This window comes from Vipera ursinii, assembly GCF_947247035.1.
Source record: "Vipera ursinii genome assembly, chromosome: 1".
In the NCBI taxonomy this organism is placed as follows: Eukaryota; Metazoa; Chordata; class Lepidosauria; order Squamata; family Viperidae; genus Vipera; species Vipera ursinii.
Genome location: NC_139512.1, coordinates 34,826,819 through 34,842,932, shown reverse-complemented (window position 1 = coordinate 34,842,932; position 16,114 = coordinate 34,826,819). Strand labels below are relative to the sequence as shown.

The following is a 16,114-nucleotide window of genomic DNA, read 5'->3' as shown; positions in this document are numbered from 1 at the left end:
AGCACCCGGAAACCCGGTGGGCATAACTCGGTGAGAGGCACCCCTCCCTCCGAGCCCAGCCAAGTTTCCGTGATGCACGCTAGATCCGCACATTCCTCCTCGATCAGGTCACGGATGAGGGGAGCTTTGTTGACTATGGATCTAGCGTTAAAATAGACCAACCTGAGCTCAGGGGCCTGATCACCCTCATCCCCGGGTAAGAGGGTGCTAACCGGAGGGTCGGAGCGCGCCACCGCTCGGAGATAGCGGGGGCGCGATCCCAGGTGTTGATATGGCCCTCTGCGCAAACACCTGCTGCCATTCCCTATCTCCGTGGGGATTTGAAGCCCCAGCCCCACATTCCCAGAACCAGCAGCCACCTCCCCTGACCCCGTCCTGTCGGGACCTCTAACAGGTCCAGACTGAGTGCCGGTTAAAGATTCCCTCCCTCCCCTCCCCTCCCTCCCCCTCCCTAACCTTTTAAAATAACCGGCTAAAAATTTTATCAGGGGCCTCTTAGTACGTCTCCACTCGAGGCCCCTAGTTAAGCCCAGCCACCTCTCGGAGCCCCAGCAATTGGGTCCGTCATCAAGGGGAATGTTAGAAAAGAAGGCTGGTCATATCCAGGAGGGAGAAACCCCTCTAAGGGCGCACAAGTCCGATCCAGAGTATTGTAAACGAGCCATGAGATGGAACTGTCTATATGAGCCATTGTTCACAAATGGGGTCAGAAGTTATTAAGCTGATGGGATGTTAGTTCAGATGTAAAGAACATTAAGTCCGGAACGTGTCTTCATCCAGCAGTCTGCCAATCCGGCTCTGCTCTCACCTGAGCCGGTCCAGACAAGAGCTCATGACTGTCCTCTCACCTAGCCATGAAATCCAGCCTGGGATGGATAGGGGCAGCGTTGCTGGGGAAGCAAAAGTCCACCTTGCTAGTCTCTCACACCAGCAGGGGATTCATAGCCAGTCCAGAGCCGCCCTCTCACCATGGCCTGTCCTAGACTCCTTCCGGAACATCATAGGGAGGTCACGGGAACAGGAGAAAAAATGTCCCAAATCCTGTTCCAGCATCCAGTCCATCTTAGAAAGTAGCAAGCAGACCATCCAGCACACAAATCCATTTCTAGGGCTGTAGGGAGCTCAGTTATAAATGTCAGATGCTCAGGTTCAAGCAGCCAAATCTCCATCGTCCTCTGAGAAAAAGGAGACAGAAAAGTCTCTCCCATAGCCTCCACGCCGAGACGGGAATCCGCAGCCATTTTATAAGCGGAAAGGCCAGGAGCAACAGACAGAGCGATCCACACGGCTGCAGATGGCGCCCTCCAACCGAGTTCAGGCGCCTGATGATCCATCCAGAGGTCTGCAGCAGGATCCTAGGCTGCCGAAGTCATCTCAATCTGAAAAGCTTCCACAACGCCCAAGGAAGGGAGAGCGAGCAATCAGCACAGCGCCTAACAGCTGATCGTGAGCACCAGCTGATCGGCGGCAAGCTACAGGCCGCCCGGCTGCTGCCGCTGCCGCTTCTACTTCTCTGGGGGGGGGAAAGGCTCCACACCGCGAAACGGTGCTAGCCTGTTGTTCCTACACCCCCCCTCCGAATATGCCCTTCGGCTGGGCTTTCCTGAACCTCACCAGTCCCCATTGTGTAGGCTCACCGCAGAGCTCAACGAACGCCGCCTGTGGTCGCCGCCATCTTGGGCAAAAAAAAAAAAGTGGAGATTTACAGCAGAAAAGGAAAAAAAACTTTACTGGATGAAGTCAGTGAATCCACATTACGTAGATTCAAAGAAATGAGGGCCGTTAACACCTAAATCTCTGGGCCAATGAACCAAGAAATTGCTAAAACGTTCGCAAAGGAGCTCGGGGTATCAGATTTCCAAGCATCAAGTGGTTGGCTCAAGAAACTTAAACTGCAACACAAGATCTCCCAGAAAATTCAAGGTGTTAGTAATGACTTACAAAGCCCTTCATGGCATGGGTCTGGATTACCTGCGGCAACACCTGCGGCCGGCGTCATCTTCCCTCTGTCCAGTGTGCTCCCACAGAGAGGGCCTCCTCAGGGTGCCTCCAATCAAAGAATGTTGATTGGTGGCCCCCAGGGGGAGAGCGTTCTCTGTGGGCGTGCCAGACCTATGGAACCGCTTGCCGGTTGAGCTCCGGACGGCCCCCGACCTTCGCTCCTTCCGGTGCGATCTAAAAACATATCTATTTGAGCAGTCTGACCTGGTCTGATGGGTTAGGGTTGGGGTTTTAATATATTTTAACTACTGTTTTACTGTTTTAACTTGGGGCACTTATTTAATTCATTTTTAACTTTTATATTCTGTTTGTATTTATTGCCCTGTACACCGCCCTGAGTCCTTCGGGAGAAGGGCGGTATAAAAATGTAATATAAAAAAATATATATATTGTGTGGTGAATCTGATGGAGTTCCAGTAGAAGTTGTTGAAGTGTTCATTGAAAAATTTCCAGAATTAAAGATGACATCTTTAACGCTGACGAGTGTGGACTCTTTTTCAAAGCGATGCCTGACAGGAGCCTCGTTATGAGGGGTGACAGTGTAAGAGTGGAAAACTGTATAAAGAACATTTCACAGTTCTGCTGTGCGCTAAGTTAATTGGAGAGAAGCTAAAACCTTTGGTGATTGGTAAATCGGCAAAGCCATGCTCATTCAAGAACCTGCAGCCCAAAGACCTTCCCGTCATCTGGAAATCTAACAAATCTATATTTTTTATTTTTTTATTTTAATCCCATTTATATCCCGCCCTTCTCCAAAGACTCAGGGCGGCTTACAATCTAAGCACAAATCAAATGTGCTTAGCAATAGCCTTCATTCTATGCATACGCCTGCTTATTAGGGCTTTCGCCCCCCCCCCCCAAGCAGCATTATTACAAAGTCAGCTTATTGCCCCCAACAATCTGGGTCCTATATGGATGACTGGTGCCCTATTTGAGGAATGGATAAGAGGTATTGACCAAGAAATGAAGAAGAAATGGTCCATTCTCCTAGACATCCTCAAGTAAATCATCTTACAAACGTGAAACTGAAATTTTTGTCTCCAAACACTACATCAAAAATTCAACCTCTCAACCAAGGCATAATCAAAACATTCAAAATGCACCACTGGGCCCAGCTTCTGCAGTGGGTCATTGTTAAAAATGAAACCTATGGTTCGACTGTAGAAACAAAACTATCCGTTGCATCTATTATTGCTCTGGATGCTGGTCTCTGGAGTAGTTCTGCTTGGAAAAAGTTCAGCCTGAAACAATACAGAAGTGCTTCAAGAAAGCAAGAAACCCAAGACCAAGATGTTGCAGCCCCGCTAGACAGCCCACCACCTCCCATGGCGGAATTCGAGGGAGTTAGATTTTGAAGATTTTCTTACATTGGATGATGATGTGGCAATCTGCAATGAACCTAACCCAGAAACAATTTTCTAATCAGTATTGACTAAGGTAAAATCCAGTGGAAAAGTGCTGGAAGCAACTGATTAAGCAGAAGAATCAAGTAAAGAATTAAATGAGGACACGTAAATTGCAGATATTCCAAAAGAAGAGGATGTCAGTCATTTGATAATGCAGTTAAAGTCATTTGCTGAGGGAAAATGCCCAGGTATGCTGAATGGTATAGCCAATGTTGAGAGTGCTTTTTCCGCTTACCTTCATAAAAAAATAGACTAAAATTAGAAAGAATGAACCATGAGAAAACAATACATACACGAATGTAATGATTTTGTACGATATAGTATTGTATGAATGATTTTCCTGTGTTTTCACTATGTGTCTTTATGTATGACATTCTTTAATAAAAGCTGTACAATAAAATGAGGCAGATGTACATATCAGTATAATTGTTCCGTATGTTGACCACTTTCCTCCAGTCCTTTGGGTGGTCAACTTTCAGAGTTTTACTGTGTAACAATGATTTGTTTTATAAATTTTGCATAGTACTATATATTCCATGTATTACCAAAAATATTTATACTTAAGGGGGAAATTTAAGGACAGAAAAATAAGCTGTTTACCATGAATCTGTCTCTGAGTCCCTCCATACAGTCTGGAAACTTGGTAAAATCCATTAGAGTTGAAATCTAAAAGTTAGAAAAAAAAAGCCTATATATATAATGTATACAGAAGTTAGCCACTGAAAATGAATGGCCTTACTGTCTACTTGTGCCTTTCTTACCCCAAGGAGAGATTTGGAGAAGCCAAACACTTGAGAGGAATTTTAATGTTACTCCCACTTATTGTGACCCAGTACAGTGTCTGCACAAAATAGCTGGTAGGCCCTAAACTGGTTATGTTTTGTAATAAAAGCAGAAAAGCTGTTCCTCGTGGAGCCTGATTGTACTCAGGAAAGAAAGAAACTGGCAAAGGGTGTAGTTGTGAGAAAGACAACAAAACAAGTTGGAGCAGAATTGCAGGAGATGAAGGGAAAGACAAGCACTATTCCTGCTATGGCTTCTATACTTCACTTTATGCACTCCCAAAACTTTTTTTGGGTGTGTGAAAAAGGAGTTGGCTATTACGTGTAACACCTAGTTTGCAGTAACATTTTTTGCAGAGAATGAAGCAAATTGCCTCCCCATCTACTAAACCGTGAACGGTAAACTAATGTATTCATATCAGCAGGGATGTCAAACTGGTGGCCCAGAAGCCAGATTCTTCATGTGCAGGCCACACCCACCCCGGCTCCACAAAGGCAAAAAATATCGTGATACATCACATCACGTGACGTGATTGAGTTTGACACCTGTGCATATTAGAATCATCCCAAGAATGAGCCTACCTTTCAGTTAACTTTCCTTACACTCCAAATGCAAGCCAATGTATTTAACAGGCAAGACAATCTCATCTAAACACAAACAAGGTATGTAACATCAAGACAATCATTCTTTGCCATGTTATAGTTGTTGCTATAGCAGCATGTGCTGTGGAATATTTTCTATTATGACATCACTCTTATCAGTATGAGGTTACCCTCATAAGAGTATCAGTATTTTGTAACAAAACCATTTGAAAAATATTAATAAAAATATGAAGCATGGATCCGTGCAAGGAATTATGCCTTCTGAATATTTCCCATTTTCCATAATCATTTGACTAAGGGTTTACAATAGAAATGTAAATGTAATACATATATATTCTTAAACTGAACTCTTTAGCTTTCTGGTCAAGATGCACTAACAACTTTCAGTATTATAGCTGCACCTGAGCCATTTCAGCAACACACTCTTACATTGATTTTACAACGTTTTATTATGTTTTACTTAACCCTCAGTTAAAATATCACTTTGAGCAGGTTTACTGGTAGACTCCAAGATGTGTTTTAGAGTTGCAAATTTCTGCCATCTAGCAATGAAGCCATGTAGGAACAGTCCTCATTGGGACCTTGATAAAATATGTTAACAGTGAAAGTTATTCAATAATATAGATTTGATTTCTGGTCAGGGATTGGTTGGTTTAACCATCACAAATTTTAACAGCCAGAAAACTGGAATGGATGAAAGCACTCAATATGGTGGATTTGTGAAAAAGAAAAAAAAATTACACACGATGTAAAGAATTTCACAAATTAAAATGAAATGAAACCATTTTTTTCCTACTAGGAGTTATAGCCAATTAGAAAAAACACGTAAGATTGGATTTATGCATAGTATCTGCAACAAAGCTTCTTTTTGTACAAAGCTGGAAAAACAGAATTGTCCACAATGGAGAATTGGACTATGAAGATGACAACTAGCAAAAAAAAGGTCTGTTTGATCGTGGAGACAACAGTATCTTCTGATACCTTTATGGACATTTACTAAAATTGGTAAAAATGGCTCGATATTTGGAATTGAAGGGTTGAATATGGGAAATGAATTGTGATGTAACCTTGCTGGGAAAGGAGTGTCATATGTAAACTGCTAAGATTTTATCTATCATACTTTTTCTATTTTTTCATGCTGATCTTGTTTTAAAAATTCTAGTAAAACACTGTCATCATGCATAGTCAGTCTAGCAATACCAGCATTCACGTAATCTACCAGAAAGGGATTCAGGTCCCCTTACCCTGCCAGTAACCAGTTCTGTTGGCTACTTTGCCAAGGTTTGTACAGTAATACATGATGAACAAGCAGCACATTTCAGAAGAGCTGTTATTAGTTTCCCCATCATATATTTCTTACATGGGTCAATAATTGATCAGTGCAGGGGTGTCAAACTCAATTTCATTGAGGGCCGCATCAGCATTGTGGTTGCCCTCAAGGGGCCGGGTGGGTGTGGCCAGGGTGGGCGTGGCCTACTGGGTAGGCGTGGCTACAGTGCGTATGGCCTACTGGGTGGGCATGGCCAGCTCTACATCGTTCGCATCAAGGGTGCCTATGGGGGCCTGGGCAGGAGTGGGACAGATCTGAGGGTCTCTGGCAGAAGGAGGGTCTCTGGGCCAGGGCCAAGGCAGTGGGGGCCGTTCCTTCACTGTTTCCAGGATGGCTTCGCGGGCCGCATGAAACCACTTCGCGGGCCGGATCCGGCCCCCGGGCCTTGTGTTTGACATGTCTGGATCAGTGGAATAACTTGCCTCCAGAAGTTTTGGATACTAAATCACTGGAGATTTTGGGAGACCGGGCAGCCATCTGTCTGAAATTGTGTGGGATCTTCTGCTTGAGCAGAGGGGGTTGGGACTATAAGACCTCGAAGGTCCCTTCCAAATCAATTATTCTTAAATAAAGCCCCATGTGGTATTACCATACTGCGTTTCTTTTGAGGTACCTGAAGTATTTTTAGAATATTTTCCTGACTTTCTTGGGAAGCAAATTCTGAAGATTCTATTCCTGTACAAATTATTCTCTATTCCAGGGGTGTCAAACTCAATTTCATTGAGGGCCGCGTCAGCATTGCAGTTGCCCTTGGCAGGCCAGGTGGGAGTGGCCTACTGGGTGGGTGTGGCCAGCTCTACATCATTCGCATCAAAAGTGCCAATGGGGGCCCGGGCAGGAGTGGGACAGATCTGAGGGTCTCTGGCAGGAGATGGGCCCGGGGGTCCACTGGAAGAGCCTCACTGTTCCTCTCAGGCCTTGGGGAGGGGGGCTGGATGGTGGCGTGGAGGTCAAATGCCCTGCCCAGTCATCAAGCACCCACAGCACTAAGCCCAGCCCCATTTCCCCAAGGTGGCGCCCAGCTGCACTTACCTCAAGGCGGCTGCTGCTGTGCTTGCTCTCCTTAGCCAGGTTGCTCATGATGGGTATGAGGGCAAAGTCAATAGGATCGGAGACCCCCCCCCAGGACAGGCCAGGAGGAGGGAGGAAGGGGATGGTGAAAGGGCAGCAGGGCAGGACTAGCCTCAGACCCTCCCTCTCTCCTTCCTTCCTTCCAAGAACAGAGTGGTAGGAAAATATTTGAGATGAGGGAGAAAAAAAAGGCAAGAAACACAGCTGGGGAAGTGTCATCCTTGTGAGGAATGAAGAAATGCACCATTGCTTGGAAGTGGCCAGCACATGGCCCTCGCCTACTTCACATATCTGGCTTGCTAGGCTCTGGGATGCCATGAGCAGCATGAAACTCGATGTTATCTGCACAATGCTGCCCAGCCCCCAGCATGCCGTTTTGGCAGGCAGTGTGGCACTTTCCTGACAGTGCTGAGGGGCTGAGCCGGGTGGCACAAATTTGAAGAGAAGCACAACGCTGCCCAGGCCCTAACCTGCCCAAAGTAGGCAGGGTCATATGCTGGCCACTTCCAGGTGATGGTGCATTTCTTCATTCCTCACAAAGGGTGATACCTCCCCAGCGTGTGCCCAAGGGGCAGTGCCAACACGGCATGGGCTGGTCCGTTTCCAGATGGCCTTGTGGAGCTAAGACTGAATGTATTTCAGCATAACCACCACGAAATTGTACATTGGCTCCCAGCTGGCCTGGACCGGGGCCAAGGCAGCAGGGGCCGTTTCCTCATTGTTTCCAGGATGGCTTCACGGGCCACATGAAACCACTTTGTGGGCCGGGTCCAGCCCCCGGGCCTTGTGTCTGACATGTCTGCTCTATTCTTATAAAATGTAATTTAATTGAAATGTAGTTCATAACCCTTAATAAAAAAGCTTATATTCGCTTGTTATTAAATACATAGTCTTTTGTCTCAAGTTCATTTTGAACACTTTATTATTTCTAGGTAGTTCCAGAGTAGAACCATACATGCAAAACTGCATTAAACACAATAGATTTACAGTAGATTCTATTCTATATTAAGTGTGGAATTTAGAATCTTTTTTTACATTATAAAAAACTAAACATCAACAGGTTGGAATTCTGATGTTAAATATTCCACAATATTCAGTTCCAATACCTAGTTACCAGGTACTGTACAATACAGGTGTTCAATTGTGTAATTTCAGAGTCTTAACCATAACATTTGCAGAACTGGATTTCCCACTTACTCCTTTTCTGTCCATCAACACAAAATCCTGCTATAAACTCCCCAAATATTTCTTATTTGCCAATGTACAGGGTTATATATCAAGAAAGAACATTCCCTCAATGGCATCCCACATTACCTAAAAAAGCAAATGTAACAAAAATAAAAGAATAACATCTTCAAAAAATAAATATAAAGAGGGAATGCAGACAAGTGTCATGAATTTTTCAGCAGGTTAACATTCATAATATACAAAACATAACTTATTCAAAGCCAAGGACAAAGGGAATATCCACATTTCTTTCAGATAATCGGGTATTTAATCCACTTCTTCCATACGTGAAGTGTCATCATCTCCTTCCAGTGGTGGCATCTCTTCGGTAACTGCTGGGCTTGTTTCTTCTGTAGTGGCATCATCTTCATCTATGCCTGTATAAAGTGAAAAAAATTATTATTTTTCCCAGGGGAAGTATCTCCCAGAAAATTCTTCAATGAAAAAGACACACCTTAATTTTACTAAGATTAACTTACCCAAACCAAGTTTTATCATTCTATAGATACGGTTGGCATGTGTCTGAGGGTCCTCTAGACTGAAGCCAGAAGACAAAAGTGCAGTCTCGTACAGAAGAATGACCAGATCTTTCACCGACTTGTCATTCTTGTCCGCTTCTGCCTTCTGCCTCAGTGTTTCAATGATAGAGTGATCAGGATTTATCTCCAAATGTTTCTTTGCAGCCATGTAACCCATTGTGGAGTTGTCCCTGAGAGCCTGGGCCTTCATGATCCTCTCCATGTTTGCAGTCCAGCCATATGTACTGGTTACAATGCAGCATGGAGAAGTAACCAGTCGGTTGGAAACTACAACCTAAAAGAATTAAGAGTATTTAAATCAGAGAAAAGCCCACCCTCTATAGAAAGCTACAATTCACCTTTTAAAAAATATTTTATCCCAATTTTGAAAAAAACCAGTTACTACTTGACTAAACTGTATAGCACACTGAACTTGTCAAAGACAATAAATATGCTGTTTTATAAAGGTTGTTGTTAGCTGCGAAGTCGTGTCCGACCCATCGTGACCCTATGGACAAGGTTCCTCCAGGCCTTCCTGTCCTTTATAAAGGGGCTGTCAACAAAAAATTATATTCACTTATAGTGGGGGCTTAAGTATACTATACCTTCTCTACTTTCTTTTCAAGTATATCTTTCATGATCTTGCAGAGACTTTCAAACTTGGCTTTCTTCTCCTCCTGTTTCTTTTTCTCCTCTTCATCTTCAGGAAGCTCCAGACCTTCTTTTGTTACAGATACCAAAGTCTTCCCCTCAAATTCTTTCAACTGCTGTACACAATATTCATCAATAGGTTCAATCATATAGATTACTTCCAAGCCATGTTTACGAAGTCGCTCCACAAATGCAGAATTAGCCACCTGATCTTTCGTTTCACCTAAAAGAAAAAATTTATACCTTCAACTAAAGTTCAACAGAATTTCAACCAATTTATGGTGCAAATTTTAATGCAAATCTGTTAACTTGTGAACATGCCTGACAACGACTAAGGTAACATAAGAGCAGACACTTAAGTCAAGAATAATGCTCTACAAGAGCGGTGATGATGCAGAGGTTAGAATGCAATATTGCAAGCTAATTCTGCTGACTCCAGCAGATTGATTCGCATCAGGAGGACCCGGATTGTTGGGGGCAATATAAACTGCTTGAGAGAACTGTAAAGCAGAACTCCCCAACCTTTTGGGCATCAGGGACTGGTTCAATGGTTTTTTTTCCCCACAGACCAGAGGGGGCGTGGTTTCATGTGCTACCTGCATCCCATGGATGAGGTCTTTGTGCGGACCGGTTTATGGCATGCTGTGGACCCCTACTGTAAAGCACTATGAAGAAGTATATAGTTTAAGTGCTACTGCTATTCCTCATTTAGCAACCATAAGTAAAGCAGTTGCTAAGCACAACTGTTTATGATCTTACTTCAACTTTCCTTTGCTTTACAGACCTGCAAGTTATTTTTTCATTGTAATGACAAATAGTTGCGCTAAATGAAGACTACCTGTAAACATTCTGACCCCGGTTAAACCCATTTAAGTAGAAACCAGATGATCTGAAGGTATACTCACCAGTAATGTAGTACACATGTTTCTGATTTTCCTTCATTCGGGTGCAATAATCCTTAAGTGATACCATCTCATCCCCAGAGGCAGAAGTATAGTATCTTAGTAACTCTGATAATTTCTTACGGTTTTGGGAATCTTCATGAATGCCAAGCTACAAGAAAATTCCATTTTTGTAAGCTGCATGCAAACATTTATGGCAAAATTGAAGTAAGTATTTCAAACCAACAAACCTTAATATTTTTGGAAAACTGCTCATAGAACTTCTTATAGTTTTCTTTATCTTCTGCCAGCTCAGTGAAAAGCTCTAAACATTTCTTGACCAAATTCTTTCGAATCACTTTCAGGATTTTGCTCTGCTGAAGCATTTCACGTGAGATATTCAGTGGCAAGTCTTCTGAATCAACAACACCTCTCATGAAGTCTGTAAATAAGATTAAATTATAACCATGTTCTTATTTCTCAGGGTAGCTTAGAAAATCTTAAGATACACAAGATATAAGATAAAGTTTAAAAGCTGACTTATGAGCTTAAAGTGTAACAAGTTAGCTAATTATAAAATGCAAGCTTCCCTTTTCAGAAAATTTCCTGCTTTCATCTTCATTATCTTTTTTAATGGTGTTACACTTTCTCCTTCTAGAAAGAGAACACCAGCTCAGTTTAAGGTTTGTGTGTGATTTTTCAAATAGCTGCTGCACTTCCATAAATTATGACCTGACAGGTCCTCTACCTTAAGCACAATGAATAACTATTTTCAATCTTCTAGCAATCTGCAACTTTTAACAAGAACTACTTACTCAAATATTCAGGAATTAACTCTTCACAATTATCCATGATAAATACTCTGCGCACATATAACTTGATGTTATTCTTTTTCTTTCTGTTTTCAAATAAGTCAAAAGGTGCACGCCTTGGGACAAACAAGAGTGCTCTGAATTCAAGCTGCCCTTCCACAGAGAAGTGCTGCAAAATTAAGAAAATAAATTAGCAAAACATCTTTGGCATAGAATATCAAAGAGTTATAAATTGAAATTCACATCAAAGGATCCAATTATCTGAAGTGTTATTATTATTTTTATTAATTTTATTTGTATACCGCCCTTCTCCCGAAGGACTCAGGGCGGTGAACAGGGCAGTGCATGTTAAAAGACAAAATACAAAAATTAAGAGATTAAACAAAATGCCCACAACTCTTACAATAAGTTAAAATACATTAAAAAAAACCCAACCCCATCCCATCAGGCCAGGCCAGCTTGTTTGAAGAGGTAAGTGTTACAATATCATAAAAGATGTTCTTATAAATTTATGGTTAAACAATGGGAACTAATGTTTACTTACATAAAGGGTCAATATATTTTAAACACAAGCCACTTTTTATATATCATTTTGTCAGATTGAGTTTCACATAAAATTCATATAAAGAACAAATGGTCCATTCCCAAAAGAAGAATAAATAATCTTACTTTAACTGCTAAGTGATCTTCCCAGTCATTAGTCAGACTCTTGTAGAATTCACCATATTCCTCATTAGTAATATCATCTGGGTTTCTGGTCCAAATTGGTTTGGTCTTGTTCAGCTCTTCTTGATCAATATACTTCTCCTTGATTTTCTTCTTCTTTTTCTTGTCACCATCCTTCTTTTCTTCTTCCTCATCAGAACCAACATCTTCAATCTCTGGCTTATCTTCAGGCTTTTCTTCTTTTTCTTCTTTCTCTTCCTCTTTTTCTTCTGCCTCATCATCACTCACCTCTTTGTCACGCTCCTTTTCTACCTATATTAAGCATAGAAAAACAGAAAAAGGCTAGAATTCTGTGAGTCTGATAAAGAGCAAATTGAAGAAACAGTTCTCTGAAAAATAATCCACTGATAAATATAAGCAAGACAAAGTTATGCATAAACTCTTGGACAATCCTTTGTTCACATTAAGTGCTTGCTATATCAAATTATGAATTTAATTTGCTTCTAATATTGCTAATCCAACCTAAAAGTAGCAACAGTTGTCAAATTGCTCCAGCAAGTATAATGGCCTCTGTGCAGTTAATTTAAAATTATCTCACCTTCAGAGCAATTCTTCATTTAGATAAAAACAAAGGTTCAGATACTATTTTATTGAGAACAAGTTACTCACAAATAGTGTTATTGGATAGCCAATGAACTGGGAATGCTTCTTGACAATTTCCTTAACTCGTCTTTCTTCCAAGTACTCAGTCTGGTCTTCTTTCAGATGTAGAATAACCTTTGTACCACGACCTAGAGGCTCACCTGTAAAATAAATTACTGTTTTAACTACTGTTGCACTAAAAGATTCATGAAACAAGTTTTTAAAAATGCAAATTACTGGTTCGAGACATACACTATTCTAGATTATGGCAACAGTAAAAATATCTGGTCTTTAATGCTGCATTATTCATAGCACTATTCTTTTGATGTATGCAGCAAGGTTTCCTATTAGATTGGAAAGATTAAGCAATTATTACAGTATATAAGTTTAGTAACAAAATATATTTCCCCATTACTTCTCAAAGTGCTTTCAAACCTGACCTGACAGCTGCAGTTTGGATTGTCCCCCTAATATTAATCCTTAAAGTTATTATAATTGGACTCACCATTGTCCAATCTGACAGTGAATGATCCACCAGCTGAAGATTCCCAGGCATACTGTTCATCATCATTGTGTTTGGCAATCACTGTCACTTTCTCAGCCACCAAGTATGCAGAATAGAAGCCAACACCAAATTGACCAATCATAGAAATATCTGCTCCAGCCTGCAAAGCCTCCATAAAAGCCTTGGTGCCAGACTTGGCAATGGTACCCAGGTTATTTATTAGGTCAGCTTTGGTCATCCCAATGCCAGTATCCACAAGGGTTAGGGTACGGTCTTGTTTGTTAGGAATAAGACTTATTTTCAACTCCTTTCCAGAATCCAATTTGCTTGGGTCTGTCAAACTTTCATACCGGATTTTGTCAAGAGCCTGCAAAAACATCAGACAAGCATTGAATAAAATAATAATAAAGGAAACATTATTCTAGATCCTTAGAAATTGTACTTACATCAGAAGAATTAGAGATCAACTCCCTGAGAAAAATTTCCTTGTTGGAGTAAAAGGTATTGATAATCAGAGACATCAATTGAGCAATTTCTGCCTGGAAGGCAAAGGTCTCCACTTCCTCCTCCATTGGTTGATCTTGTGTATGTACTTCCTCAGGCATCTGTCAAAAGAGGAAAACCAAATTTTCTAACGCTCAGATATTGACATATTGCATTGCGTAACATAACGCTATTAGATTGTTTCTCATGTAGATTTAAAAGCAATTAAAATAAGTTTCAGCACCTGCTTCGATAAAAATGAAGTGTGTGTTTTGAGCATACCATTAAGCTTACGGCTGTTGAACTCAAACATTTGAATAGGCAAGACACGGAATAAAATCCATTTTACAAGTTATTAGCCAAGTGGGAGTATTTACGTTGGACATGGCACAAAAATGAAAGGAAAAAAAATGACTGCCACACGTCGTCCCGTCCCTCGGTTAACCCACCCACAAAGTAAGCCGAACGCTCAAGCGCGAGGTCTCGAGGATTCCACAGCCAACCTCTGCGCCACCTGCTGGCGGTTGAGCCAAACGAGAAAGAATTCTAGAAATTGCTAGAGTCTTCTTGCTCCCACACATCCGTTTGGCCCCCGCCCCTCCATTCCCTCCCCCCCCACGCGCCCAGGAGCCAATTCTCTCGTCGACGCGGAGGCTGGCCGGTCGGTTGGTCGCGCGCCGCCAAATCCAGGAGAGCGGCTCCTCTCTCGGCGTCCGCCTTCCCTCCCCCTCCCGACAACCGCTTTTCTGGCCTCCCGCCGCCTATCCAGGCCGAGAACATTCGTCGTCCTCGCCGCCCACCCCCAGGCGGCCATGCAAGCTCTTCCATTCATTCCTCCGTCCACATTGCTTCGCCTTGTTAATCCAACCGAAGGCCAAAAAACACCTTCGCTTCCTTTGTGATCAAGGTCGCTCCTCATACCGGTTTCCTCCCCCTCCCCTCTTTTTAAGTAACTTGCTGAAGTCTTTCCCGCAGCACGACCGCCTCGTTCCTTTCTCCAATTCTTCCCTAACCCTTCGTCGCTCCGTGAGGCGTGCGACCAAACCGGCCACTCCCGTCTCGCTTTTTTATAGGTCTCTGGGTCGGTTTCCATCAGCTGTTTAAGGCCCAAAGTAAACCCGGCATCCTTGGGCTCTCACCTCCCGCCCTGGTTTTTTAATCCGGCCCTCTTGAGGAAAGACAGCTCTATTTTCTGAGGGGAGAACCTGGGTTTAAGCGTCCACCTCCTTCGCAAGCGGCCGCGTCCTCACCTTAACGCTGCGAAATCACCAGCTGCACGACCGCTTGCCGAAAGAACCCGCACCTCTCCAACTCTTCACCAGCTGCACTGCGCGGAGCCCCCGCCTCCCGCGCGCCTTATATACCCGCGCCGCTGCCTCTTTCCAGAACCATCGGGAACCTTCACTGACAGAGAAAAGGGGAGGGGGCGGAGAGAGGGCGGGGATTCTTCCGAACTTTCTCCAACGAAAGAAGGGGGAGGAGCCAAAGCGGAGAATGGGAGGAAAAGAGAAGGGAGGGGGTGGGGCCTCGGCGACAGCCCACGTAAACGTCAGTTCGATTTCTTTGCGCGAGAAGGCTCGCTTTCCTTCGACCGGACGGCCCAGGTTCAGAGCGGTCTCCTTTTAACGATTTGGTGTGCCTTGGGTCTACCACGCGCTCTGGCGCGCGAGAGCTTTTTTTTTTTTTCCTCCTCGCTGCCGTTCTTAGGCGCTTGAAAAGACTGCGCATGCGCGAATGCCAGCCACTTGCACTCTCTTACGCCGGCTCCCTTGCCGTTGGCGCCTGTTTAAGGCGGGAGGCTTTGGGAGGGGGGGGGAAGGAAAGTCGCCGAGCTGGCATAATGACATCATCACTGCTGCTCAGATCGATCCCGCTCTGCCCTAGCTAGCCCCGCCCAGGCCCCCCCGAAGCTTGGCCTAAGTAAGGCGTTCCCTGGACCCCCCCCCGTGGGCGGGGGAGGAAGGATTACATTTCTTCCCGGGACGACCTTCCCTGCTAGAAGTGGCGGGAAGGGATTGACGTTTCCTTTCCCCGCCCAGAAGATCCATCTAGAAGCTACGTGAAGCGACGGTGGCGTTTTTCTAGCAAGCCTATTTTTTTTAGACGTGCGGCTTCGGTGGGGACTTTCTCCAGCAAATCGATTTGCTCTAAACTTCCGTCGTTTACATAATAATAATAATAATAATAATAATAATAATAATAATAATAATAATAATAATAATAATAATAATAATAATAATTTGGAAGGGACCTTGGAGGTCATCTAGTCCAACCCCCTGCTAAGGCAGGAAACCCTATACCATTTCATGCAAATGGCTGTCCAGTCTCTTCTTAAAAACCTCCAGTGTTGGAGCATTCACAGCTTCTGGAGGCAGGTTGTTCCACTGATTAATTGTTCTAACTGTCAGGAAGTTTCTCCTTAGTTCTAGGTTGCTTCTCTCCTTGACTAATTTCCATCCATTGCTTCTTGTTCTGCTTTCAGGTGCTTTGGAGAATAGCTTGGCTCCCTCTTCTTTGTGGCAGCCCCTGAGATATT

The 16,114-nt window shown here is 43.3% G+C and overlaps 1 protein-coding gene across 1 annotated transcript; it reads right to left on the bottom strand.

Annotated features, from left to right (window-relative positions):
• Nucleotides 1-8,097: 8,097 nt before the first annotated feature.
• On the bottom strand, nt 8,098-14,996 carry HSP90AA1 (heat shock protein 90 alpha family class A member 1). Its single transcript, XM_083379115.1, has 11 exons — nt 14,829-14,996; nt 13,542-13,700; nt 13,096-13,462; nt 12,618-12,751; nt 11,952-12,260; nt 11,286-11,451; nt 10,722-10,912; nt 10,495-10,642; nt 9,544-9,812; nt 8,900-9,233; nt 8,098-8,797 (listed from the first exon to the last, which is right to left on the bottom strand). Exons 2-11 carry the CDS (start codon nt 13,698-13,700, stop codon nt 8,688-8,690), a joined length of 2,187 nt encoding a protein of 728 aa, XP_083235241.1. The 5' UTR covers nt 14,829-14,996; the 3' UTR covers nt 8,098-8,687.
• Between the last annotated feature and the right edge of the window lie 1,118 nt (nt 14,997-16,114).